The 24,573-nt window shown below is 56.5% G+C and overlaps 6 protein-coding genes across 6 annotated transcripts; 4 read left to right on the plus strand and 2 right to left on the minus strand.

Moving 5' to 3' along the window:
* Positions 1-11: 11 nt before the first annotated feature.
* Positions 12-7,821, plus strand: CC84DRAFT_1114002 (uncharacterized protein). Its single transcript, XM_018175382.1, has 4 exons — positions 12-193; positions 243-307; positions 373-7,088; positions 7,169-7,821. The coding sequence occupies exons 1-4, from the start codon at positions 120-122 to the stop codon at positions 7,583-7,585; spliced, it is 7,272 nt and encodes a 2,423-aa protein (XP_018038262.1). The 5' UTR covers positions 12-119; the 3' UTR covers positions 7,586-7,821.
* A 1,494-nt stretch (positions 7,822-9,315) lies between these two features.
* On the plus strand, positions 9,316-10,415 carry CC84DRAFT_1161943 (uncharacterized protein). Its single transcript, XM_018177866.1, has one exon. The coding sequence runs from the start codon at positions 9,423-9,425 to the stop codon at positions 10,230-10,232; it is 810 nt and encodes a 269-aa protein (XP_018038263.1). The 5' UTR covers positions 9,316-9,422; the 3' UTR covers positions 10,233-10,415.
* A 466-nt stretch (positions 10,416-10,881) lies between these two features.
* CC84DRAFT_1161944 (alpha/beta-hydrolase) lies at positions 10,882-13,155 on the minus strand. Its single transcript, XM_018177867.1, has one exon. It carries the CDS (start codon positions 13,103-13,105, stop codon positions 11,126-11,128), a length of 1,980 nt encoding a protein of 659 aa, XP_018038264.1. The 5' UTR covers positions 13,106-13,155; the 3' UTR covers positions 10,882-11,125.
* A 133-nt stretch (positions 13,156-13,288) lies between these two features.
* On the plus strand, positions 13,289-16,027 carry CC84DRAFT_1114008 (uncharacterized protein). Its single transcript, XM_018175383.1, has 2 exons — positions 13,289-13,872; positions 13,926-16,027. Exons 1-2 carry the CDS (start codon positions 13,595-13,597, stop codon positions 15,808-15,810), a joined length of 2,163 nt encoding a protein of 720 aa, XP_018038265.1. The 5' UTR covers positions 13,289-13,594; the 3' UTR covers positions 15,811-16,027.
* A 193-nt stretch (positions 16,028-16,220) lies between these two features.
* On the plus strand, positions 16,221-19,111 carry CC84DRAFT_1161946 (uncharacterized protein). The gene is made up of 2 exons (XM_018177868.1): positions 16,221-17,060; positions 17,112-19,111. Exons 1-2 carry the CDS (start codon positions 16,251-16,253, stop codon positions 18,756-18,758), a joined length of 2,457 nt encoding a protein of 818 aa, XP_018038266.1. The 5' UTR covers positions 16,221-16,250; the 3' UTR covers positions 18,759-19,111.
* Positions 19,112-19,776: 665 nt separating this feature from the next.
* On the minus strand, positions 19,777-22,804 carry CC84DRAFT_522351 (tyrosine-protein phosphatase non-receptor type 6). Its single transcript, XM_018186617.1, has 2 exons — positions 20,915-22,804; positions 19,777-20,861 (listed from the first exon to the last, which is right to left on the minus strand). The coding sequence occupies exons 1-2, from the start codon at positions 22,706-22,708 to the stop codon at positions 19,908-19,910; spliced, it is 2,748 nt and encodes a 915-aa protein (XP_018038267.1). The 5' UTR covers positions 22,709-22,804; the 3' UTR covers positions 19,777-19,907.
* Positions 22,805-24,573: the final 1,769 nt, after the last annotated feature.

Here is a 24,573-nt window from a genome sequence, read left to right on the forward strand (position 1 = left end):
GCTTTAATTCCCCGCAATCCTCCTCTCCCCTCCCTACACGCGCTTCCAGGCTTTGATGGAAGACGCACACGCGCGTCTCAGGTGAAGTCGACAAGCGACTGCGGTGCGGTGCAGTCGACATGGCCATGACGCAGCAGCAGCCCATCCCGTTGGCGTCGACGGTGGACCGCATCGTCCAGGAGTTGCGCTCCAAGTAAGCTGGCCAGCAAACATGTGGCGGTGCCGAGCTGACCGCCGACCAGGAATGACGACAACCGCCAGAAGGCGGCGCACATGGTGCGCCAAACGGTCGAGAATGCGCACCGAGGTGAGCTTGAGCTTGCGTGCACGAAGCATGCTTCCCATGAGGCGACCCGGGCTCACAGCGCGCAGAACTGCCCCCGCAGGCCTTCCAGCAATTCTACAATGATGTGAACATGCGCATCTCGCAGCTCATCGTGGCCGGCAGCGACTCCAGCGACCGCATCGGCGGCATCTATGCGCTTAACTCGCTCATCGACTTCCGCGGTGACGATGCCGGCCAGAAGACGACGCGGTTCGCCAGCTACCTCCGTAGCGTCATGCGTGGCACAGACAATACTTCCATGGTCGTCGCTGCGAAGGCCCTCGGCCGGCTGGCGAAACCGGGTGGAACGCTCACGGCGGAGCTGGTGGAGGCAGAGGTCAAGGTAGCGCTGGAGTGGCTGCAGATGGAGCGCACAGAAAGCAGGCGCTTCGCTGCTGTGCTCATCCTGCGCGAGCTTGCAAAGAACTCGCCCACGCTCATGTACCAGTGGATCGCGCAGATCTTCGAGGTCATATGGGTCGCCCTGCGAGACCCCAAGGTCCTTATCAGGGAGTCGGCCGCCGAGGCCATCAGCGCCTGCTTCGAGATCATCTCCCCGCGCGACCAGCAGATGCGCCACTTGTGGTTCAGCAGAGTGTACGAGGAGATCTTGAAGGGCTTCGGTCTGAACACCAACGAGGCGATACACGGGTCTCTGCTCACGATGAAGGAGCTGCTAGACAAGAGCGCCATGTTCATGAACGACCAAAAGTACAAGGAGACGGTCGAGACGGTCTTGAAATACAGGGAGCATCGCGATGCGCTTGTGAGACGCGAGGTCGTGCTTATCATTCCTATTCTTGCCAGCTACTCGCCCACCGAATTTGCCGCAAAGTACCTGCATCAGTGCATGTTACATCTTCAAGGGCTCATCCGGAAGGATCGCGATAGGGACAAGGCTTTCATGGCAATAGGTCAGATCTCCAATGCCGTGGGGGTTGCGATTGCGCCGTACCTTGATGGGATACTAGGTTTCATCCAGGATGGCCTCACCGCAAAAGCACGCAACAAGGCCATCAACGAAGCCCCGATCTTTCAATGTCTTAGTATGATTGCTGCCGCTGTGGGGCAGGCTCTTAGCAAGAATGTCGAACGGCTCCTGGACCCCATCTTTTCGTGCGGGCTGAGCGATTCTCTCTTCCAGGCTTTGGTTGACATGGCACACTATGTACCGCCTTGTCGACCAATTATTCAGGAGAAGCTTTTGGATCTCCTCAGTCAGATTCTGGCGGGGCGACACTACTTGCCGCTGGGTAGTCCCCACCAAGAGCGTCAGCCCCCCCTTATTTGGACTCGCGATCACAAGGACCCGACCATCATCGCCTCGCGGGAACAAGAGATTGCACTTGCTCTCCACACGCTTGGCAGCTTCGACTTTACCGGCCACGTTTTGAACGAGTTCGTGCGCGATGTCGCGATCCGATACGTCGAAGCGGATAACCCCGAGATCCGCAAACGCGCAGCATTGACATGTTGCCAGCTGTTCGTGAAAGACCCCATCGTCCACCAGACAAGCGTCCAAGCTACCAAGGTCGTCGGCGACATCATTGAGAAGCTTCTTTCAGTCGGCGTAGGTGACATCGACCCCGAGATCCGCTGGGAGGTACTGATGGCGCTTGACGCTCGCTTTGACCGCCACCTTGGAAAGGCGGATAACATCCGCACTTTGTTTCTGGCTCTCAATGACGAGGTCTTCGCTATCCGCGAAGCTGCAATGTCTATTATTGGACGTCTTACGGTGGTGAACCCTGCCTATGTCTTCCCGTCGTTACGCAAAGTCCTGCTACAGCTCTTGACCGAAGTCAACTACTCAAATAGTCCCCGAAGCAAGGAAGAGAGTGCTCGTTTGATCAGTAACCTCGTCGGAGCGGCGGATCACCTGATTAAGCCGCTGGTGGACCCCATCGTCGCTGTGCTACTCCCAAAAGCGAAGGATCCGAACCCGGAAGTTGCCTCGACGACACTCAAAGCCATCGGCGACCTGGCTACAGTTGGCGGCGAAAGCATGACCAAGTACATCCCCGACCTCATGCCCATAATCCTGGACTTCATGCAAGATCTGGCATCAGACTCCAAACGCTTTGCCGCTCTACGTGCTCTCGGACAGCTGGCAACACACGTCGGCTACGTGATGGAGCCGTACCGCGATTACCCCGAACTCATGAACATTCTCATGAACATTGTCAAAAGCGAGCCTGAAGGTGAACTGCGTCGTGAGACAGTCAAGCTAATGGGCACGATCGGTGCCCTCGACCCAGACGAGTACCAGAAAATCATGGAGCAGTCCCCCGACAAGCATCTTATTCTCGAGGCACAAGCCGTTACTGATGTCTCGCTTATCATGCAGGGTATCACGCCCTCGAATGAGGAATACTATCCAACTATCGTGATCAACACCCTTATGGGATTGTTGAAGGACACATCCTTATCGCAATTCCATTCCTCGGTTGTAGACGCTGTCATGAACATCTACGCTACGATGGGTTTGAAATGCGTGCCTTTCCTTAATATGGTGGTTCCTGGCTTCTTGCAGGTCATCCGCGCTGCGCCCACCGGTAGAACCGAGGGTTACTTCAATCAGCTCAGTCAGCTCGTCCGCATTGTCCGCCAGCATATTCGCCCTTACCTACCGTCCATTCTCGCCACAATCCAGGACTTCTGGGGTAGCAGTACACAGCTCCAGGCAACGATTCTCTCGCTCATAGAATCTATCGCGAAGTCGCTAGAAGGAGAGTTCAAGGTTTACCTAGCGGATGTTCTGCCCTTGATGCTGGGCGTCATGGAGGCGGATCAGACGCCGCAGCGTGTCCCCTCGACGAGAGTCCTACATGCGTTCCTTATCTTTGGCTCCAGTGCGGAAGAGTATATGCATCTCATTGTACCAGTCATGGTCAACATGTTCGACAAACCAGGTCAGCCTGTGTTTCTTCGTAAGCTGGCAATGGAGACATTGGGCCGCCTCTCAAAGCAAGTCAACATCTCGGAATTTTCGGCACGCATAGTCCAGCCTATCTGCCGTGTGCTTGCAGGCAGCGATTCTACTCTGAAGCAGGCTGCGCTTGAGACGCTCTGTGCTCTCATCTTCCAACTCGGACCGGACTACATCCACTTCGTACCCACGGTCAACAAGATTCTCATTACTCACAAAGTGCCGCATGAGAATTACGGACGCATCGTCGCAAAGCTTCAGCGGGGCGAGCCATTACCGCAGGATCTCAGTCCAGACGAGCGATATGGCGAGGACGACGAGGATATCAACCCTGCGGAGATCCAGACCAAGAAGCTCGCTGTTAACCAGCAACATCTGAAGCAGGCTTGGGAAGCTTCATCAAAGACCACACGGGAGGATTGGGTCGAATGGATGCGGCGATTCAGCGTTGAGCTGCTTCGAGAGTCACCGCAGCAGGCTTTGCGGGCTTGCACGCCGTTAGCGAGTGTCTACAATCCGATCGCCAGGACCCTATTCAACTCAGCATTCGTCTCATGCTGGACCGAGCTGTATGACCAATACCAGGAAGAGCTTGTGCGGTCCATTGAGACGGCTCTCACGTCGCCTAATATTCCACCTGAGATCCTTCAGATACTGCTCAACCTCGCCGAGTTTATGGAGCATGACGACAAAGCCCTTCCTATCGATGTTAGGATCCTCGGTATGTATGCGGGCAAGTGTCACGCTTTTGCCAAAGCGCTCCATTACAAGGAGCTCGAGTTCAACGCGGAGCAGAATTCAAGTGCTGTAGAGGCTCTTATTAGTATTAACAACCAGTTACAGCAGACTGATGCAGCGTTTGGCATATTGCGTAAAGCGCAGGGATACAGCGATGTCGAGCTCAAGGAGACGTGGTTTGAGAAGCTGCAGAAATGGGAGGAGGCGCTGACGTCCTATCAACGTCGTGAGCGGGATGAACCAGACTCATTTGAAATTACGATGGGTAAGATGAGGTGTCTGCATGCGCTGGGAGAGTGGGACCTACTTTCCAGCTTGTCCAAGGAGAAGTGGGCCAATGCGTCGCAAGAGTACCGCAAAGCGATAGCACCGCTTGCTGCCGCTGCTGCGTGGGGTCTGGGCAAGTTTGCCGACATGGACTCTTACCTTACCGTCATGAAGGAGCAGTCGCCCGACCGAGCTTTCTTCGCGTCCATCGTCAACATTCACAACAACCGCTTTGAAATCGCCACGGAGGAGATTGCTAAGGCACGGCGAGGTCTCGATACGGAGCTAAGCTCGCTACTAGGTGAATCGTACCAGCGCGCGTACCTCCCCATGATCCGCGTCCAGATGTTGGCCGAGCTGGAAGAAATCATGATGTACAAGCAGAACGACGGGAACCTCGAGAAGCAAGCTAGCATGCGCAGGACCTGGATGAAGCGTCTCAAGGGGCTACAGCCAAACCCCGAAGTCTGGCAACGCATGATGAAGGTCCGCCAACTCGTCATCACTCCTCAGCAGAGTCTTGATATGTGGATCAAGTACACCAATCTCTGCCGTAAGAACGAGCGCATGGGACTCGCAGAGAAGGGTCTGCAAAAGCTGCTTGACATCGACAATGGTGATGTTTTCGCATGTGTACGCGAAAACGTCAGCAAGATTCCATACCCTGTGTCATACGCGGCTTTCAAGCTCATGTGGGGTACGCCTGGCCATAGAGAGGAGGCACTGGAAATGCTCAAAGACTTCACCGCTCGATTGGCGGACGATGTAGCAATAAAGGCTCGAGCCGCGCAGAACGGAATGATGCCACCGAACGGAATGCACGGCATGACTAACGGTCATGCTGTGAGCCCAATGAACCCCTTCGCGGCTGCCAATGGCGTCAATGGCGTCAATGGTATGAATGGATCCAGCATGCTGAACGGCTCAAATGTGTTCAGCTCGCCTGCGGAGTTGGTAGATTGCCAGAGGCTGCTTGCTAAGTGCTATCACAAAGTCGGAGAGTGGCAGTCACATATCCAAAACGGCGAATGGGAACACGACCAGGTCCACGAGATCCTATCCGCCTACTCTGCGGCAACGCGATACAACAAAGACTGGTACAAGGCGTGGCACTCATGGGCGCTAGCTAACTTCGAAGTTGTCAACTCACTCACTTCGCAGGCCGACCGCGAGTCCACCGAATTACCGCCAAACGTCGTGCACGAGCACATTATCCCTGCCATCATGGGTTTCTTCAAGTCTATCGCTTTGTCATCATCTAGCTCGCTTCAGGATACCCTTCGTCTTCTTACACTCTGGTTCAGCCATGGTGGCATTTCTGACGTCAACCGGACAGTGTCGGACGGCACCAAGCAAGTGCCCATCGACACATGGCTCGAGGTCATTCCTCAACTTCTTGCTCGCATTAATCAGCCGAATCCAACAATCCGACAATCTATCCACCAACTGCTTAGTGAAGTGGGCAAAGCGCATCCACAAGCATTGGTGTTCCCTCTGACCGTCTCGATGAAATCCGATCAGAATAGACGACAACGCTCTGCCAAGGAGCTCATGGAGGCTATGCGCGAGCACTCACCTCGCCTGGTCGAACAGGCAGACCTTGTCAGTACAGAACTTGTTCGCATTGCTGTGCTCTGGCATGAGCAGTGGCACGAGGGTCTCGAGGAGGCTTCACGTCTGTACTTTGGTGACCACAACATCGAGGGCATGTTTGCGACGCTTGCACCGCTGCATGCCATGATCGACCGCGGCCCAGAGACGCTCCGTGAAATCTCGTTCATCCAATCGTTCGGTCGAGAGCTGCAAGAGGCGCGCGACTGGTGTAACACATTCCGCACATCTGGAGAGATGGGCGACCTCAACCAGGCATGGGATCTCTACTACCAGGTCTTCCGCAAGATCTCACGGCAACTGCCATCTCTCATGACGTTGGAGCTTCAGTACGTCTCGCCGAAGCTCAAGGAGGCACACGATCTCGAGCTAGCCGTGCCGGGTACCTACCAAGTCGGGAAGCCGGTCATCCGCATCGGCTCATTCAGCCCGGTGGCTTCAGTCATCCAGTCCAAGCAGAGGCCCAGGAAGCTGGAGATGCAGGGCAGTGACGGAAAGCCGCATACGCATATCCTCAAGGGCCACGAAGATATTCGCCAGGACGAGCGTGTGATGCAGCTGTTCGGCCTCTGCAATACATTGCTGACGAATGACACGGAGAGCCGTAAGAGGCATCTCAACATCCAAGGCTACGCTGTCGTACCACTTTCGACACAGTCTGGTCTTATCGGCTTCGTGCCCAACTCGGATACCCTGCACGTGCTCATCCGCGAGTACCGCGACTCCCGCAAGATCCTGCTCAACATCGAGCACCGCATCATGCTGCAGATGGCGCCGGACTACGACTGCCTTACGCTCATGCAGAAGGTCGAGGTCTTTGGGTACGCGCTGGATAACACGACAGGCCAGGACCTCTACCGCGTGCTCTGGCTCAAATCCAAGAGCTCCGAGGCGTGGCTCGACCGCCGCACAAACTACACGCGCTCGCTGGCTGTCATGTCCATGGTCGGATACATTCTCGGTCTGGGCGATCGCCACCCAAGTAATCTTATGCTCGATCGCGTCACGGGCAAGATTGTGCACATTGATTTTGGCGACTGTTTCGAGGTCGCGATGCACCGCGAGAAGTACCCCGAGCGCGTGCCGTTCAGGCTCACGCGTATGCTCACGTATGCCATGGAGGTTAGCAACATCGAGGGCAGCTACAGGACGACGTGCGAGCATGTGATGCGGGTGCTGCGGACGAACAAGGAGAGCGTCATGGCGGTGCTCGAGGCGGTGAGTTATCATATCCTTCTTTTCCCTCTCTCAACCGGTTTCTCCTCTTGTGTATTTAGACGACATGCTGACAAGACTAGTTCATCCACGACCCCCTCCTCACCTGGCGCCTCGGCGCCCGTGACTCCCCTCCCGAACCCAACTTCCCCTCCGAGCGCCGCGCCTCCATTATCGGCCTCCCCGACCCCTCCGCCACGCCCTCCGCATCTACCGACCCCTTCACCAACCCCGCCGCCTCCCTCACCACGCGCGCTCGCCACCGTAGCTCCGTCGCTCCTGCGCCTGTCAACGAAGCCGAGGCGAAGGAAGTCCAGAATGCGCGCGCCCTGCAGGTGTTGTCGAGGGTCAAGGAGAAGTTGACGGGACGGGACTTTGGAAATAGTGTGGGACGGGGCGATGAGCTGAATGTGCCGACGCAGGTAGATCGGCTGATTAAGGAGGCGACGAATTTGGAGAACTTGTGTCAGCATTATATTGGGTGGTGTAGTTTCTGGTAGGGTACGCCAAAGAGGTTACGGGTGTTTTGGTGTTGGGTTCCGGTCTTGTGTGCGGTCGAGGGGTCGGGTTGCTTTTCGAGAAGCGATGGTATGGCATTTGATGGTGTTTCTTCGGGTTCTTGGGTGTCGATCATACATGAATGGCTGGTTTTGGCAGACGTCGTTTCAACGAGCTTGAATTGCATTTGTACAGTAGCTGAGTTGCGCCCATATGGGCAATTACTTTTCACCGTTCCGTTCTGGTTTCCTTCGCCCTTTGATTTGCTGGAACTGACTGTGTATCGCTCGCAACACAAACCGGACATATAACCTCCCTCTCGCGAATACGGGGAGATGAGCCTAGGATCAACTCTGATGTCCAGTCTTTCGAGGCCATACAAAAGTGGTTAGTCGCGCGATACTAGCGCGGCTGCTACTCGAACGTCAACATCAGCCTCAAGCGATTACTCGACCACTTCACTTGCCTGTCTTCCATGTACACAGTGAAGATTTGCGTTGTCTCTCGTCTCGAAACAAAGAGCAGCAGTGAGGCACCGATCGTATTCTGTCCGCCAGTCTCGTAGGTCGATTAGAGACAGATCCAAGTGGAAGCTCGCCACCAAGATGCCCCGATCTTTGCTCGATCTCCCGGCGGAAATCGTGCAGCAAGTCTTGCTTCTACTTGGTCCGCCTTCGTTCTACGTTTGTCTGTTGACGAGTAAGGGACTGAGAGAGCATGCGCTGCAGTCTAAAACGGTTTTGCTTCATCAAATCGTAAGTATTGTTGAAACTTGTCCCCGATCAAATCCAGCACAATACGCGTTGATGACTGGCATGGGAAGACCACACTATGATCGGTTTTGTTGTGGCACTCTGCACGAAGTTTACCTACCAGAGAGCCAGTAGGCCTAGCCCACTGCTGTCATTGAAAATAAGATAATTCGCGGCCTTTTTGAGCATAGATCTGTCTAACCCCTTCATTATTGTACAGGCTCAAGTTCCAGGGGACAGAAGCATTTCCTCGCGCGATCGTAAGGACGCCCAATCTTTACTGTCGATCTTCCACAAGCGAGCTGCAAGACATCTATTCAATGGCGTGCCTCGAATGGCCGACGTAAATCTATGGAAGGCGTGTCCGTCCATGGATAGGAGCATCAGCAATATACTTCCCTGGTATGACGAGCATCCATGCAGACACTGCGTCGACCAACTGGGTGTTTACCCACTCGTGGCGTTGCCGAAGCCTTCAGACAGATATGTGTTCTTAGAAGTCCCCGCCACGAATGCAGTTCTTCAAGTCCACTATTTGGAGAGAATTTTGTCTGGTAGCGGTCCTTTCAGCCGGTCGTATGTTATCTCCCAGGATCTTCTGTGGGGACATCTGCCCGCCACTTCCAACACACACGATACCCAAGGCCGCAAAGTTCTCCGAATTGCTTGGCGAGGTGGCTGTCCGATATGTCTGGAGGAACATACACCTACTCTGGTAGTATTGTCCGGCCATTCACGCCTTACCGACTTGGAACTGGCGACCATCAAAATACACCCACACTTCGGCCCCAGCATCCAAGCTAGGTACAGCGTTGAGGCTCCACCAGGAGCGGAAGCAGTCGCAGCTCTGGCGTTCACTTCCGAAGGTGATCCTACAATCACTTGGCAATGGGGCTATGGATGTTATGTTTTCATGCAATATGGCAGCACAACAGCCACAGATGGGTCACACCACCTCACATGGGCTGACAAAGCTGTTTTGGGTAGTGATTTAATTGGCACAGAACGGATCACACACGTTCAGATACGCAGCGGCAAAGCAATTTTCTTTCCAAGAACATTTCAGATGCCGTTATGTTCAGGAAATATGAATGCTGCCACTTGGGCTCATACAATGTTTTCGAAGGAACAGACAAGCCTGCCGGCAGGCGTCGCGGGCGTCACCACGTCCAGACGAGGCATCTACCTCACTCAGCGTCATCTCCACAGACCGTGGAACCCAACCTTAAGCCAGCACGAGCCCTGCACCAACGCCGTGCTGAAGCTCTTCATCTCCCGCGACAAGTACCACATCGCGCCCGGAGGCCCAGCGCTCCAAGGCGCGTACGTCGTGCGAATGCTCCACACATCAGTTGACGCGTGCAAACCCTTCGACCCCCTCGTGACTAACACTACTTCGTACCATCGCTATGTCGCACGCCTCGCTGATACGCCGTGCTTCGACAACCTTCCTTCGATTGGGCTCAAAGTCGCAGTCTCCCCCCGCGCCCACCGGATCGCGCTCGCCGCGTGGCGGACGCTGAAAATCTACGCGCTCAACCCTCAGGTCTTCCTCTCCCAGGATCAGGGGTTGTACGGACCCGAACAGTCTGACGACGGCAATGCGTTTACGTATTGCGACCCTTGCCCCACGTCCGCTTGGCGATCGGGATACTACAACAACTGGACGCGCGAGGAGGAGCACGTGCTGCTGGAGCCGGTGACGATGCCGAGCACGGGTGTCGTACACGCGCTGCGGTGGGTGAGCGAGGATGAGGTTTGGGCGGTGACGGATGAGGGCGTTTGTCGGTGGAACGTGGGTGTGTGGGCCACGGGGGAAAGGACAGAGGATTACCTCGCGCATTGCAGTGGTGATCTTGGGCTCAAGAGGGTGAAGAAAGGGAGTGTTGGTCCGTGAGAATTCCCGCGATGCAGGTCAGGGCGCACATCTAGTATCGCTCCGACATAAGAACACTCTAGACACATCTGCATCGCCTTCTCGGACGAAAGACGAGAAGCCCAAATGCAAGCGAGTAGTGCACCAGCACCGGAGCGAGCCGTGGACGTGACCAGCAGGTGCAGTGTCGCGGGATGAAAAGGATACATAGCGTCGTGAATGCATGCGCACTGTACCATAGCACGCAAGACATCACGCGATGCTAACCGAGGAGGAGCGATGCGTCACCATCCAAAACTTGCCTGTGAGATGCGGCCGGGCAGAGAAACAGGCATAGTACAGGCAATAGCATGAAGACCGCCATACCATCCTCGGAATACCAGATTTCAAAGCCCATTCCGCCTGCTCCCTTCTTCCTCGCCTCGCGAGGTCGGATTCGTACCTGGTTCCGAAGCCAGTCTCCTTTTTCGGGGACCGCTTCCACGCCACTCCGCCGTTTCGTGCCCCGCCATGAGATCTGATGTACCCGGCCTGCGTGAGCAGTGCGTTCCGCCGAACGGACGGAGTGGTGGGATGGGACGAATCAACACCTTTTCTTAGACCCAAGAGCATCGGCTGGTCTGCGTGGAACGCGGACCTGATGGTCGACCTTGTGCATGCATCGCTTTGACGAGTTTCAAACAACGTGAGTGTGATTATATCTTATTCATGCAACTCATGTGCGTCATATCGTGTCCACCATTGCGACAGAACACCAGCAATGCTCTCAAACGCCAGGATATCGTACCGTTACCGCTATTTACAAAACAAAAACCCAGACGCGACGGAAATGGCATGTACGAGAAGATAAACATGAGCTCCGTCCCTCATTAACCTTCCTTAGTCCCCCTTCTAACCCGACAAACGCGTGCCTCTTACATCTCCATCCTCTCCGTGACCAGCGCCTCCCCCGGTCCCCGCGTCTTCGACCCCGCACTCTCGTCAAAGCAAATCAGCCCAAAGAACCCCTTGTGCGTGCACGTCGTCGAAGACGCGGATGTAGGCTTGGCCGTATGCGTATGCCTGTGCTTTGCTTCCGTGGATGTGGACGGCGTAGTCGTGGGATCGAGACACTCGCCGAAGAAGCCATAGCGCTTGCAGCTATGCGCTGAGGTCGGTGTGTGCTTGGGTTTTCGAGATGAAGGAGCGGTGGTGCGGTCGAGACAGTCGCCGAAGAAGCCGTAGTGTCTGCAAGTCGGGGCTGAAGTTGATGAAGGAGGTGAAGAAGTGGTTGTTGCGCTTGGCGCGTGGGTGGGTGAAGGTTTAGCCGTGGAGTGTGTGGTGGTGGGCTCGTCATCGTCGAGGCAGCCGAACCAGCCGGGCGTTTTGCAGGTGGATGTCGATGTGGCTGTACTGGACGTCTTCTTGTGCTTGCTCGTCGTCGTCGTCTCAGTGGTGGTGGTGCTCTCATCGAGACACCCGAACCACCCCGGCGTTTTGCACGTCTCGGTCCTCTTCCTCGTGGATGTGGACGTGGAAGTTGTGGTAGGCACGGTGAAGGACGTCGTAGGCTCCGTGCCATTGCTCTCGAAGAACTCCCAGTTGAAGCAGTCCGTGCAATCGACGTACTGCTCGCACTTGGCGGGCTTGTCGTACTTCTCGAGCACCTGCTTGATGACGTTGACGATCTTGTGCGTGCCGATGCCGACGCGCCAGCCGAGGTCGGCGACGGTGTCGTAGACACACTTTTTCCCTGTGTGGCACACGCTTTCCATCGCGTAGCCGCCCAACGTGCACATGCTACCGGCTTGGTTGCAGCTGCCCATGAAGATGGGGTCGGCGGTGTGGCCGAAGTGGTGGACGGCTGTCATCTCGCGCTTCTGCATGGAGCCAACCTCGTGGCCTGGGGGAACTGGGAGACCTAGGCGAGCCGCTGGCATGGCGTCGGGGACTGCTTCGAACGTGATGGCGGGATGGCCGTACGTCAGGCCTATGAAAGAGGACACGGCACCTCCCAGCGAGTGTCCTGCCATCCAGACCTCGGCGTTGGGGTACAGTGCCGTTACGTTGTGATAGAGATCACGAGCAGCGTAGTAGTACCTGTTCTTCTCTCTCAGTGCGCCGACTAAGCACGTGGAGTTGCAGGTGTACACCGAGGTCTGGCAGTCGCATACTTGACGCCAGAGATACTGGCCGCCTTGTCCGCAGCAGCAGCTGAAGAACAAGTTGTCGTTGATCTTATCGTTCGTGGTCGTCTCGGTGCCGTCGAAGAGCGCGGGTGTGGTCCCCTTGAGTCCAATGACCACCGTCTCGTTCTTGGTATCAGCAAAGATGTGCCCGCGCAGACCGTCTTGCTGCCAGCCGAAATCTTGTGTGTAATTGAATCCGCCTTTTACGTCTTCCCACTCGCCGGTGTTTGGCTCCATTATATAGGCATTTGCGGCCATGCGCGCAAATGTGAGAACACTGTCCTTGTCCGTCACATTGGGACCTGCGATCTCGTCCACCGTCCAGTCATCCGCTGCCAGGCGCACGGGCTGGCCGGTGGTTCTGCCCCAGTGCAAGATGCCGTCTATTGTCTCTTTGCTCCGGTCCTTCAGCCGTTGAATGGTCACGGCCTCCGACTTGATTGCGAGCGGAGGGACAGCCTCCCGCTCGGTGCTGTCGTCCTCGACCATCCATACTGCCGCCTTCTCGGGAACGTCAAGCCGCCTGTGGAGCTGCGGGTATCTGTAGGTGCCATGGTGGAAGATGTGTTTGAGCGAGAACTCCTTGACTGCCTCGGCGGAGGGTTGCGGCGATGTCGGTGGCACTAGGATGGGCGGTAGTTGGAGCGCACTGGCCGCAGCGAGGAAGGACAGCAGCAGCGAGGCTGTCACGCGGGTCGAGGCTGTGCAGACGCGCCGTCGTCGCATGTTTGGTCGTAGAAGCTGAGTGCGTGCGGCGTTGGGAGAGTGCACGACGGTATGCTCGAAGGCGACCCGAGCGCATGCGGGCAACCCTATGACGCCGGCATGGTGACCACGAGACAGCGCGCGGCCCCGGCTCGCAACCGCGGAGATCGGACAGGGTGCGCCTTGCCCTGCGCAGCTTAGTTCGCCCGTGCACCGATATGGAGAGACAGCTTAGCTGCATCTGCAACCACCAACAGATCCCCCAACCCTGACAGCTGCGCTGAGCTTCCGCTGCGCTACCCTGCACGCTACAACGGCCGCGCAGGCCCCAGGAATAGTCGTCGTCGGGGACCCACGGGCGCCAGGCTATAGCCAACATCTAGGCCCAGTCCCGCATACAAAACGCGCCGCACCACCGCATGACGTTACTTGACTTGGTGTACAACCCCGTGCAGGCACACGACCCTCATTCTTCCGACACACTCACTCCAACACGCTCGCAGCGCCAACATGGCCGACCGACCCAAGCGCTTGCACACGTCCAACAGCTTCACGCGTCTGGAGTCTACCCAGGCAAAGCAGCCGCCATCCCGCAGCCGAGCGAGCACGCTTCAGGGTCCACCCATGCCTGCCATTCTTGATCCGCTGAAGCCAGAGGATGAGGAAGGCCATGCAGACGGCGATGTCTTTGCGTCCAAGCAGGACGAGGAGGAGCAATTGGAACACCAGATCAACGTGCCCGAAGGCTTCGAAGAGCTGCCGATAGAGATTCGCAGCTTGACAGAAAGGTGCGCCAGCTCGCCCGGATATCTCAGCCATGTCTCGTCTGACTTGCAAACAGATTCCTCGAATCGCTCTCCGCCAAAGTCCATCCCAGTCCGCTGTCGGCCGACCGTCTGTCCGACCTGTTCCAGGACTTCTATTCCCGCGCATCTACCAAGATCAACACCCACATAGCTACTCTTTCGGCCCGTCTCACGAGCGATACATACAAGAAGTCGGCCGCTTCCAGTCGGCCAGGCTCGATACGATCCGTCAGCGGCGAGAGCGGCGAACAGCAGATGCTCAGTGCATCTGAGATGGCCGACAGAAAGAAAGCCAGAAGGCTGCTAGAGGTCAAGCGGGCCTCGCTCGAGGAGGCCGTAGAGAGGGCTGTTTGCGAGAAGGTTTACGAGCGTATATGGCGGCACCGAAGCACAGATGACGAGGAAAGAGATCATAAGCTTCGGTCGCGGACAGCTGCCCTGTCTCTGGTTGGCATCGGCCTCAAGGAGCTCCTGATGACAGCCGAAGAGCTGACCGAAGAAGAGCGCCAGAAAACGAAAGAACGGGAAGGCGAGATAAGAGAGTGGCTGTCGACGGCCCGGGACGACATACTCTTGATGAGCCAAGAAAAATACCCGCTTGGGAAGTTGCGCCATCTGACTGCTGCACACAAGTCTATCGTCGAGGCGCTGTCCAAGATTTTCCCAGCTTCGTCTTCTGCTGACGAGATCCTGCCTACGCTAATCTATACCCTCATTACTCTGGAGCCGTCGCGGCTCAATGCGTACAGCGAATTGAAATTCATCCAAAGGTTTCGCGGAACCACACGCATGGATGGCGAGACAGCATACTGCTTGGTCAATCTTGAGGCGGCGGTGTCTTTCTTGGAAACCGTGGACCTTTCATCTCTGCGAGCAGAAGAGCCGGGTTCCCACGACAAGACGGGCTCCCGACCATCAACACCAAAACACGAAATCACACCTATGCCGCTTGGATTGGCACAAGCTCCGGACTTGACCCAGACGCCAGCTACTCCGACTTCAGCTATAGCTCCAGGACCTCCGAGCCCTGGAACAAAGGCACAGCGACGTTTGAGCAATCTTATACAGACGCAGACAAACCGTATAGAAGCTGCCTCGGACGCTGTCAAAGAGTCGATCCTCGACTCAGCTGACCAAGCATTAGGGAGAATCAACAACACACTTGACACAAGCTTCAAATTTCTCTTTGGCCGGATGAGGGAGCACGATCCCAATAGTCCTATCCAAGACCCAGTCGAGCTCCCCAAGACGCTGGAAGATGCGAGGAAACTAGTCAGTTCGCCAACGCGCATGGAAACAGAGGACGACGCCGCAAGTGTCAGCGGCGCAAGCTCTACCCACGGCGAAGAGCGTGTCGAAGAGCAAGGCAGACCGGACTTGCAGGCACGCATGACTGACCTGTTCGGCGGCCGGAAGCAGCTCAGAGATCGCAGCGTCGACTCAACGCTGTCCGGCGGCAGCGGCAAACGCGTCGCGTTCGATGCCAAACCGCCGCCGATAGCTACAAAGAGTGAGGCGACTCCTCCTCAGACGAATACGTCTGCTGTCGACTCCATTCGCAATATGGGCAATAGTTTGAACCCGCTTAACCGCTTCGCAAGCATTAATGTGCTTCCGAGATTCGGTCGCACCGTTAGCCAGAGTACCACCCCAGGTGGAGGAACACCGACCACCGAGCCGAACAAACAGCTACCCACGCTGGCGAATCTGGCTAGGTCGCCGTCCAACGAGCCTACGCAGGTGGATGACAAGGGTGCACGGGCAGTCGCAGCTATTGACGCGCTGAAGAAGACGACCCCGCCAGTGAAACGCTTTCTGGAGGCGAAGGATGCACAAGATCTGAAGTTGAAGGAGGTGGACGAGCTGCTGAAGGAGTATCAGAGGTTGGCTGCGGCGCTGAGGGGTACCATCAACTATTAGGCTAGCAGGCGGGTGTTGCATGGCGTGGGAGGGTCTATCTAGACAAATTTTGGGCATGTACTGAGCACTTGTATTTTGTGTAGTTTAGCATGGCGTTGCAAGAGTGGAAGTCAGATCTGGTTCGATGATACGGTTTTCTTGATTGCTGTTGTGTGGTGTGAAGCAAAGTGGCTCTGTAAAACCATGGCTAGAGCGTAACAAAAACGATGGCAGAAACTGTTTGCCAGAACACAAGTAATCATGTGAAGCAGAGTTCTGATTTCCGAGATCGAGAATCAAGTGGTAGACCCTTGCGATCCTGTTGCTGCCGAAACCGTTGGGGCTAAATTAGAGGCGAAAGTCGCCCGCACGGACGTAAACAAACAAGTCGGCGTTTTGCGCAGCGCTTTCGAGCTTCAAAAACACCAACAACACAACCGCTTCTTCATAATTGTACCAAGATGGCCGAACCAATGGCTGAACTCTCCCCGCAGAAGCTTAACGCGCCCGCTCCTACGTATGCTGAGCCCGACATGGACACAACAAGCTGGCATGATCCGCCATCATCGCCTTTCATCGCACACGTCGACGATGAGGACCAGGAGAACATCGCACCCAATGCTCTTGCGACACCCAAAAAGCTGCTTCCAAGCTTCGAGGACGATTTTACGCGGTCGGCGTTCAAGGCGTCACCAGAGAAGAAATTTGGGCTTCAAGAGCGAACCAGCCCAGTCAAGATGCCGTCCAGGAAGCAGTCGCTGGCTGAATTCGAAGAGGATTCCTTGGAAAGCCCGCCGCCTCGCGCGAGTCCAAAGAAGGCTTCGCCTGTGAAGCAAATGGCAGCGGAGCGCTCCGAACCTACTATGGGCAGTCGATCCCGCCGGAGCTCACCCACGAAAGCCTCCCGCAATCCTTCCGTTGATTCAGTCCGCAGAGCACCTGTTGGATACCCAGAAGACGAAATCGACGATGCGCCTACCGTCACTCTTAAAACAAGTGAATTGCGGGAAAATGAAGGATTGACTGTTGCCATGCGCAACATGGACCAGGCACAGGCGAGCTACGAGCCGACATCCACACATCGGAGCCACGATGAGATTGTAGGAGACGCTACATTCGATGACACTGAGTTCAACCCGGACGGGCCAGATCTCACATCGTTGGACATGGACGATACTGGATTTAGCATGTTCTCAGAGATGCCAGGCATTGACATGACCAAGTTTGCCGCGCTTCGACAGAGTCCTACCAAGAACGGCCTCTTTGATCCGGTAAGCACACATGATCCACATCATCAGTAATTATACTAATGTGGCTCATAGGCCACACCTCGAGCTCGCGCTCAAATGACACCTTCCACCGTACAAACCGTCCGGCGCTCTGAAAGGACACCATCTCCTACACCGCGCCGATCTCGCAGAGAAAATGATACTACCAACCTGCTCCTCGACTTCACAGCACAATTGGAGGGTTTGTCTGGCCCGACTCGCGGGCCACCCAAATCAACTACCGAACCAAATCTGGCCTCATACTATCAAAATCAACGATCACCAGGCAAAGGAAGCTCATCACGCGTACCCTCTACGCCAAGTCAAAGTCGACAGCTGATGGACCTTCTGGACTTCGAACTGCCGCCGCCACCGACACCGCGATCCATGCCAACGGTTACTATCAGAGAGCTGGAATCGCTGAAGTCAAATTTCCAGTCTCAGATCTCTTCGCTCACGGCCAGCTTGTCTGGCAAGGAAGCTCAAGTTGAGTCGTTAGTAAAAGCAATATCAGACGCCGAGCACCGTGTCGGCCAAGCTCAAGAGTCCGTCCGAGACGAGCGATCCGCACGTGAGTATGCGGAGGCGCAGATGGAAGACTGGAAGAAGAAAGGCGAGGAGGTGCAAAATCTACTTCAAGAAGTCCAAGGAGAGGTTGGCCGCATTGACGCCGAGCGCGAGCAGTTGCTCACCCGCCTTGCTGAAGCTGAGAAGCGTGCTGAAGAGGCAGAGACACGCTCCTCGGAGTTGGAGACTAAAGTCATCGAAGCGGAGAGCAAGAACGTGGACATGACCACCTTCCTTGACCCTGACGAGAACGAAAAGAAAATCTACTCCGAGATGGAGTGCCAGACCGCGATTGCGGAGAAGGTCAACGAGGTCGCCCGCGACTTGCACACTGCATACAAAGCTAAGCATGAGAAGAAGATCAAGGCGCTCAAAGACAACTACCAGAAGAAAGCGGATGAGCGCTGCAAGGAGCTCCGCGTGCAGATTATTCGCCTCGAGCGCCGCGTCGAAGAAGCCGAGAAGAAGCGCGACGACACCTTCAGCAAGGTCCTTCCCACGCAGCTCGACGCCGACAAAGACTCGTCTTCCCCTGCCAGCACGTCACGCCCGGAAGACCTCAAGCTCCTTGAAGACCAGAAATCCGAAATCGAGCACCTAAAAGCCAAGCTCGCGGGCCTGCAGTCCGAACTCGAGTCCCTCCGCAAATCGCACGACCACATACTCCAAGACCTCGAAGCTGAGCGCATTGAGAAGGGCGAGCTCGTCGCGGCGGCGGAGCAAATGCTCGCCATGTGCGGCGAGAAAATGGAGGAGCTGCAACAAGAGGACTTCAGGAAGAGCGTGCAGATGGCGGCAGCGCCTCCAGCCCCGGCTCCTGCGCCTCAAGCGGAAACCGCGAACGCGCCGAGCATGCGGTCAACGGGTTTCCTTGCTGGTGGTGCGGCGCCGCGTCCTGGCTCTGCTCTCGGCGGTGCAGCTGGACGGCCTGGCAGCGCGATGGGGCATCAGCGCGGGAATTCCAACTCTAGTGCGGCTGCAAAGCCGTCGGGTCTCCGGGCACCCGGGGGCTTCGGTTTCAGCGGGGGTTCGTCTGCGCTGAATCGGAGTACCAGCGGTGGGAGCGGGAAGAGCAGGATTCTGAGCAATATCGAGCGGATGGGTGGTTCGACGCGCGGAGCTGGGGCGGAGTAGGTATCTCGTCTGGGCGTGTATGGGAGCCACTATATGAAGAGCAGGATTCTGCGGGATATTGAGAGGATGGGGAGGTCCTTTTCGCCCGAGTCCGAGCTAGGTCCGTTTGGGTGGGTGGGTGATTTGAGTAAGGAGTCGGAGCTGCTGGATGACTGGGACTGGCCGAGGGCTACGGAACGGGATAGCGATAGTTTTTATTGATGTACATAACGAACGAGATGCGGATGCCTGGGCTGGGCTGGGGTATGGCGTTAGTGGTCGGTTTCCCTGCTGTGGGTGTGCTGTACAATATCCACGGCGAAAGGAGGCTTGCGGCTTGGATAGCCTGCGCGTTGCTTGTCTTGCTCGTGCTTTGGATAGGATAGATTGAGACTGTCCACTCCCTTCGTTTGCTTTGCACATTCCTCTTGCGCAATGTCTCCTTCTGAGCTGCCAGCTACGGCGGAGCCGGATCTTTTGGCCTTCGCGCGTGTTACGCACACATCACCCACGAGCCATCTTTCCGCCCACACCTTTACTCGTGCCTCGTAGGACGTGACAGGACAGAAAGGCACAGCGGAGCGGCAGTCTGTGGCGTCTGCGGGAACACGGATTGGGAGGGGTGGGGTGTCAGGTGGACTATTTTGGTTGAAGATTGTCTCGACGGGCTCCGCTCCTTGCCTCGTGGACGACAGACTCTTCCCTCGATGGATGCAGTGAAGTTGTGAATGGATTGATGCATTGGATGTCTAAACTACCGATTCGCTAATCCAAGCAGTCATGCATACGCCTGGCCCGCTCCACACCCTATGCTGTATTCCAGCGCAGCCCTCGACAAAAGCAACGAAAGGAGATAGTGCCAAATAAACGCCTCCCAATGACATGACGTGACGGACATACCATGACATGCTAACTTCGTGACAGAAAGACAAAGGGTAGGTCAGGTAGGATGTGTTAAACCCCCAGTGCGAAGAACCAATCAACAGACACAAAGGTGGTAGGATGACTCCCTAAAATGCCACAGTAACACATAACAGAAACGAAGAAAACCAAGTGAGAGGAAAGAAGAGAAATAGAGAGAAAGAAAAGGCAATACTCTCCTGACGTGACTCCGTGCCCATGCCCATCTTCTTCCTAGGCCGCGCTGCCCAGCCATTGCACCACAGCCGCCTAAGCGCTCTTCGGATACTGCTCCACAAGATACTCCAGCACGCTCTCATAGCACAGCACAAACTGCCGCAGACTCTGCACCATGCTTAGCCGCTGAAGCCTGAAATCTTCCACTGTCTTCTCAATCAGATCCACATCCTCCTGATACACCCAGTCATACTCTTCCCGTGCTGCGTTGCCGGCGGGCTTCTCATTGTTTGCGGCCTCGCTAGCGCTCGACGAAGACCGCCGGCTCATGCTCATCTCATCCATGCTCATTGACATACTCAAGCTTGCGCTGCGATCCCCTCGCGGCCCCTTCGGCGGCGACATGGGATCGAGGTCCATGGGCGTGGTGTCGCGGGCATTGCGGGCCTGGCGTTGGCGCTTGAGCATGTCGAGGACCGAATCGACGGTGCAGAACGTGCCAGTACGACCGCATCCTGCGGAGCAATGGACGAGTATGGGGCGGGTGCTTGGGGGCTCGGGGCGAGAGGGAGAGCCGCCATTGACTTGGCGGCACACGGCGTCGCATTGCTCGATGAGGCCGAGGAGGTGGGTGGGGTGCGCGGGTGCGCCAAAGTCGGGCCAGTGCGAGTATTGGAGTTGGGTGATTTCGCGCATGCGCTCGAAAGGCTCGTCTGAGTTCGATAATGTGAATTTGCGGACGATGACATAGGGTTGCTCGGAGCTGGGCTGGGCAGTCGATTCGGTGGTGAAGTAGCCGGGTTTGTTAGGTGGATTCGCTGTTGTCGAGCGACGTTGGCCAAGCGCAGGTCGCTGCGCCTGTTCGCGATGCCTGTGTATTTTAGATGGTTCCAGAGCGGCTCTACGTTCTCCGAGAGCATTCAAATGCAGGTGGCCATATTGCTTGCCAGACCAGTAGTTGTGGGCCTTGAGCTGACCACCTTCACTCTCCGCAGTAAGCATGACTATGACGCGGACGTCCTGTTGCCACACAACATTCCAGAAATCCTTATCATAAATCAGCAATGTCAACACTAGGAATAGGGGGGGCGGAGACTTACGTTGAAAGTTGCCGGTAGAGGGCCCTGCGTAGCAATGTACCGCTTGTTCGAAAAGGGCGGCTGGACATGGTTCGCGTTGACGTAGTCGCAGCCGCCTGGGCTGACATTTTGCAGCTTCACGCGAGAATGCTCATAGGGCCAGATGCTGTTGTAGCGGTTCTTGGAGCCCTTCTCAATACCAGCCAATGTGATGGACTGCTTGGGTTCTCCAGACGTGGGGGTTCCGTAGTACACTTGCCCAGACAATGCCTTCTGCATTCGCTTCTGTTCGCGCTTCTCGATGTGCAGAAATTTATCAGACACCGTCTTGCCGTTGTCTTTCTCATTTGCGGCCTTTCGGAGCCAGACTGGCAGCTCTTCCTCGAGGGAACGGGTCATGGCTGTGGGATGCTTGATGGGCATCTGGCCTACGCCACCAATGAGGTCCATGTTCTGTCGAATGTTGCCGAAAAATGGGTTCGCAGCATTCTGCGTGACTGGCATGGGGCAGCCTCCGATAACAGGTGCGACGGATGGAAGACCAGAATCACCTCCAGAAGAAGATGTAGGGGAACTCAACGCTTGTGTAGAACCTTTTGATATCCATTGTGGAAACTTGGATGCAAATTCTTGGAAACCACCCCGGATGATGTAGCAGCCGCCGGTCCAGCCTTCGCTTGTGAACTTCTTGAGCGTGTTGATGCAGGTCGCTGCGTCCTTCATCTGTGCGGAACTTGCGTCGTACACGACGATGTGTTTGCTACTCCTCCACTGCTCGAACTTCTCCTTCTCCTCGTCATCTTTGAAGGTTTCGGCCAATTTTTGTACATTGAAGGACGCACGCTTCAGCAGAGTCGTAGGTATACATAGGCTTAGAGAGCCTTGGATGCGGGATCTTGCGTATTGTGTGGAGACACGAAGATCCAGTAGCAAGACCTCCTCTATTGCAGATTCAAGAATGTTGACAATGTACTGGGGTGTGACCATGGAAGGTCCGCCAGTCTTGGCGGCATCCTCGACGTGTGCCGGGAGAGTTTCTGCACGATGAGAAGACATGGTGAGCTTCTGCGAGGAGTCACGTGGAGGTAGAGACGGGCGGGGGTTCCTCATTTCAACGAACTTGGCCAATTCGTCGGTGCGTCCGTAATTTTCTTGGTCCAGGAAGCTCGCAGGCGAATTCCGCCGTGGCCGGTCGTACACAATGACTGACTCTGTGGAAAGGAGCCGCTTTGGCGATCTTGGTTTGCCTTCGAGCTCGCCCCCGTCATCTTTTTTGTCGGTGTGTTGATCGTTTGTGGCCACGGGTAACGTCATCGACTGCGGGGACGGAGGGGCCATTGCGGAACCGAATGCTGAACTCCTAGGGGATGGCATGGAGCCTTGGGATGAGCCAAAGTCGAATCGGCCGAGGGCAAAGCCTCTGTTGTTCTCAGATTGACGTCTGAACTGCTCGTATTCAGGGTTCTGGTCAACGGGAATGACGCGGGGTGACGCAGCAGCGGTGGACCGCACATTTGAAGAGGGCGGGCTCCAGTTACCGCGGATGTGCTGTGCAGCGCTGGAGGCGAAGACATCCTTTTCGGCGTTTGCGTCGACGGCGAGGCCAAAGTAGTTGGGGCTGGGCGTCTTGGGCTCGTGGCCGTTGCCAATGCCGGGCGTCTTGAGGTCGTGCATGCGACGGGTCGCGAGGGGCGTGGACTTGACAGGACTCCGTGCGGCACTGGGGCGTGGCATGGGGGTAGGTCCCGAGGAGCGGGTCTGGATGGTGCTATGTGACGTCTCGCGCGGCCGGGGCGACAGCGCGGGCGTCGACATTATGCTGATTACCTCCAGGGGATGTGGAGTGGAAGCGGACTCGGGCAGGCGAGCTATGGGCGCGAGAGAACAGGCGATAAGGTCATGGAAAGAAAGGGCGTGGCGGCGGAACGGGGCGCGTGGAGGTGCGCAGGCCGGGGGGAGGTGTGAGGGCGCGGAGGTGAGGCTGCTCAAAGAAGCTGCCGATGACGTATGTTGGCGCGTTTGTCATCCACACCGCAGCGCTGCGAGGAGGCCACGCTCTCAGGGAGACTCCGAAGCGTCGCTTCCCGTGACTGGAGCGGAATGCTCGAGGCGCAGCGGCACTGCGACGGCCGCAGTCAATTGGGGCTGTCCTGTGTGCGGGTGCGGGCTGCGCTTGGTGGTCTGGCGCGCGATTTCGCCAACGGCCCAGTCGGGAGCACCTGCAGGGACTCGAGCCAGGGGAAATGAACAACGGGCGGCGGAAACGCACACGAAATCACGGCGCTGCGGGGCGGAAACGGTGGATGCAGGCAATGAGGGCGGAGGTGCTCAGGAGGGTGCGGCGGATCGAGGGATAAGTGAGGCATCGAAAATCCGGGCTGAGAGGCGATCGGCAGGTATAGCAAAGTTGGGATGGATTACCGCCGTCATAGGGGCCCAGGCTCGCTGGCCCACCTTGCCGCCTCAGACGCTCCATGTGCCCCATCAGGTGCCGCTCCCAACGCACAAGTGCGCGCCCGCTGCCGCATGTCCAAGTGTGACGGCGAGTAGCTGAGCCATCCCTGGGCCGTTGATGTGGCTGCCCATCGGGAAGCCATGCTCTGCGCGCCATCTCAGTGCCTCTTTCGAAGCCTGTGCTGCCCGACCGTCGCTGCGATGGCTCGTCCGAGGTTCGGCCAGCTGACCGGGGGCGAAACAAGCTGCTGGTAGATCTCGTTTCGTCCCTGCCCTGTGCGAGGCGTTCGATGGCCGTCTGGACCCTGGATCTGCGCAAAGATCAACACTTGAGACACACACATTCTGCGCCGGAACATGTCCAGAAAGAGTGAGCTTCCTCGGCAAGCGCTCATCCCGCCATGTCGAGCTTCCGTTCGCAGCACTCCTGCAAATCACCACTTTGACCGGCGCGTCGCTCACCGCAACTTCTACAAGGGCTTTGCTGCCTGACCAACTAAACACGAGGGCAAGCCCACTACACGATAGCACACGAGCTACTAGTCGTGGGTAACACAACCAAGGCCATTACCCCTGCATACTGTACCGGCAGACAGATCCGTGATATGGTGACATCTACCATTTGCGAACAGACCGCCCGTGAGCGCTCGAAATTTGCTGTCTTGTGAGAGCATCACTCCACTTCTTCTTTCGCGCCTTCAGCTAGAGTCGTGTGGCCACCATGTCTCGACCAATTCGGCCCGTGCAGCCAGGTTTAACATGTTCATCTGCTCATGTTGCCATGCGCGGCAAGACGACATTTATCGTCAAGGAGAAAATCGATGTAAACGGCCGCGTCAGCCGGGGCTGGCCACACATGCAAGCTGGGAAGATATTACACAAGTCGGTTCTTGGTGTTGACGTTTCCAAGATCCAGGTCCTCAGTAGCGGTGGCTACGAATAGTTTGCGAGGACCCTGCATTGAACATTCCAAGTACAAACGTGTCCCGGTCCAGGGGCCAATCCATATAATGTCACGTGCTCGCGCGGTGGCTGGGCGCGAAATCCGTGGTTCCCCGCGTCGCGGTTGCTCCCGCACCGATGGCACACTGCAGCCCACGTCAATAACCCACACCTCAACATTCGTCCACGCCATGTCGCGACGGCAGGTCAATGGCTACAGCGGGGAGCCGCCAGAAGCGCCCGTCTACGATGACGCCCATCGCGCATTTCTACAAGCCTTTTTC

The sequence above is a fragment of the Paraphaeosphaeria sporulosa genome, assembly GCF_001642045.1.
Source record: "Paraphaeosphaeria sporulosa strain AP3s5-JAC2a unplaced genomic scaffold CC84scaffold_3, whole genome shotgun sequence".
Classification (NCBI taxonomy): Eukaryota; Fungi; Ascomycota; class Dothideomycetes; order Pleosporales; family Didymosphaeriaceae; genus Paraphaeosphaeria; species Paraphaeosphaeria sporulosa.

Excerpts from the sequence above, each read along its gene's own strand:
- CC84DRAFT_1114002 (XM_018175382.1), top strand. The coding sequence starts at position 120 with ATGGCCATGACGCAGCAGCAGCCCATCCCGTTGGCGTCGACGGTGGAC. Across the intron at positions 308-372 it reads GGTCGAGAATGCGCACCGAG|AACTGCCCCCGCAGGCCTTC; the intron begins GTGAGCTTGAGC and ends CACAGCGCGCAG. Across the intron at positions 7,089-7,168 it reads TCATGGCGGTGCTCGAGGCG|TTCATCCACGACCCCCTCCT; the intron begins GTGAGTTATCAT and ends TGACAAGACTAG.
- CC84DRAFT_1161943 (XM_018177866.1), top strand. The coding sequence starts at position 9,423 with ATGAATGCTGCCACTTGGGCTCATACAATGTTTTCGAAGGAACAGACA.
- CC84DRAFT_1161944 (XM_018177867.1), bottom strand. The coding sequence starts at position 13,105 with ATGCGACGACGGCGCGTCTGCACAGCCTCGACCCGCGTGACAGCCTCG.
- CC84DRAFT_1114008 (XM_018175383.1), top strand. The coding sequence starts at position 13,595 with ATGGCCGACCGACCCAAGCGCTTGCACACGTCCAACAGCTTCACGCGT. Across the intron at positions 13,873-13,925 it reads ATTCGCAGCTTGACAGAAAG|ATTCCTCGAATCGCTCTCCG; the intron begins GTGCGCCAGCTC and ends ACTTGCAAACAG.
- CC84DRAFT_1161946 (XM_018177868.1), top strand. The coding sequence starts at position 16,251 with ATGGCCGAACCAATGGCTGAACTCTCCCCGCAGAAGCTTAACGCGCCC. Across the intron at positions 17,061-17,111 it reads AGAACGGCCTCTTTGATCCG|GCCACACCTCGAGCTCGCGC; the intron begins GTAAGCACACAT and ends TGTGGCTCATAG.
- CC84DRAFT_522351 (XM_018186617.1), bottom strand. The coding sequence starts at position 22,708 with ATGTCGACGCCCGCGCTGTCGCCCCGGCCGCGCGAGACGTCACATAGC. Across the intron at positions 20,862-20,914 it reads CTCTACCGGCAACTTTCAAC|GATTTCTGGAATGTTGTGTG; the intron begins GTAAGTCTCCGC and ends ATTTATGATAAG.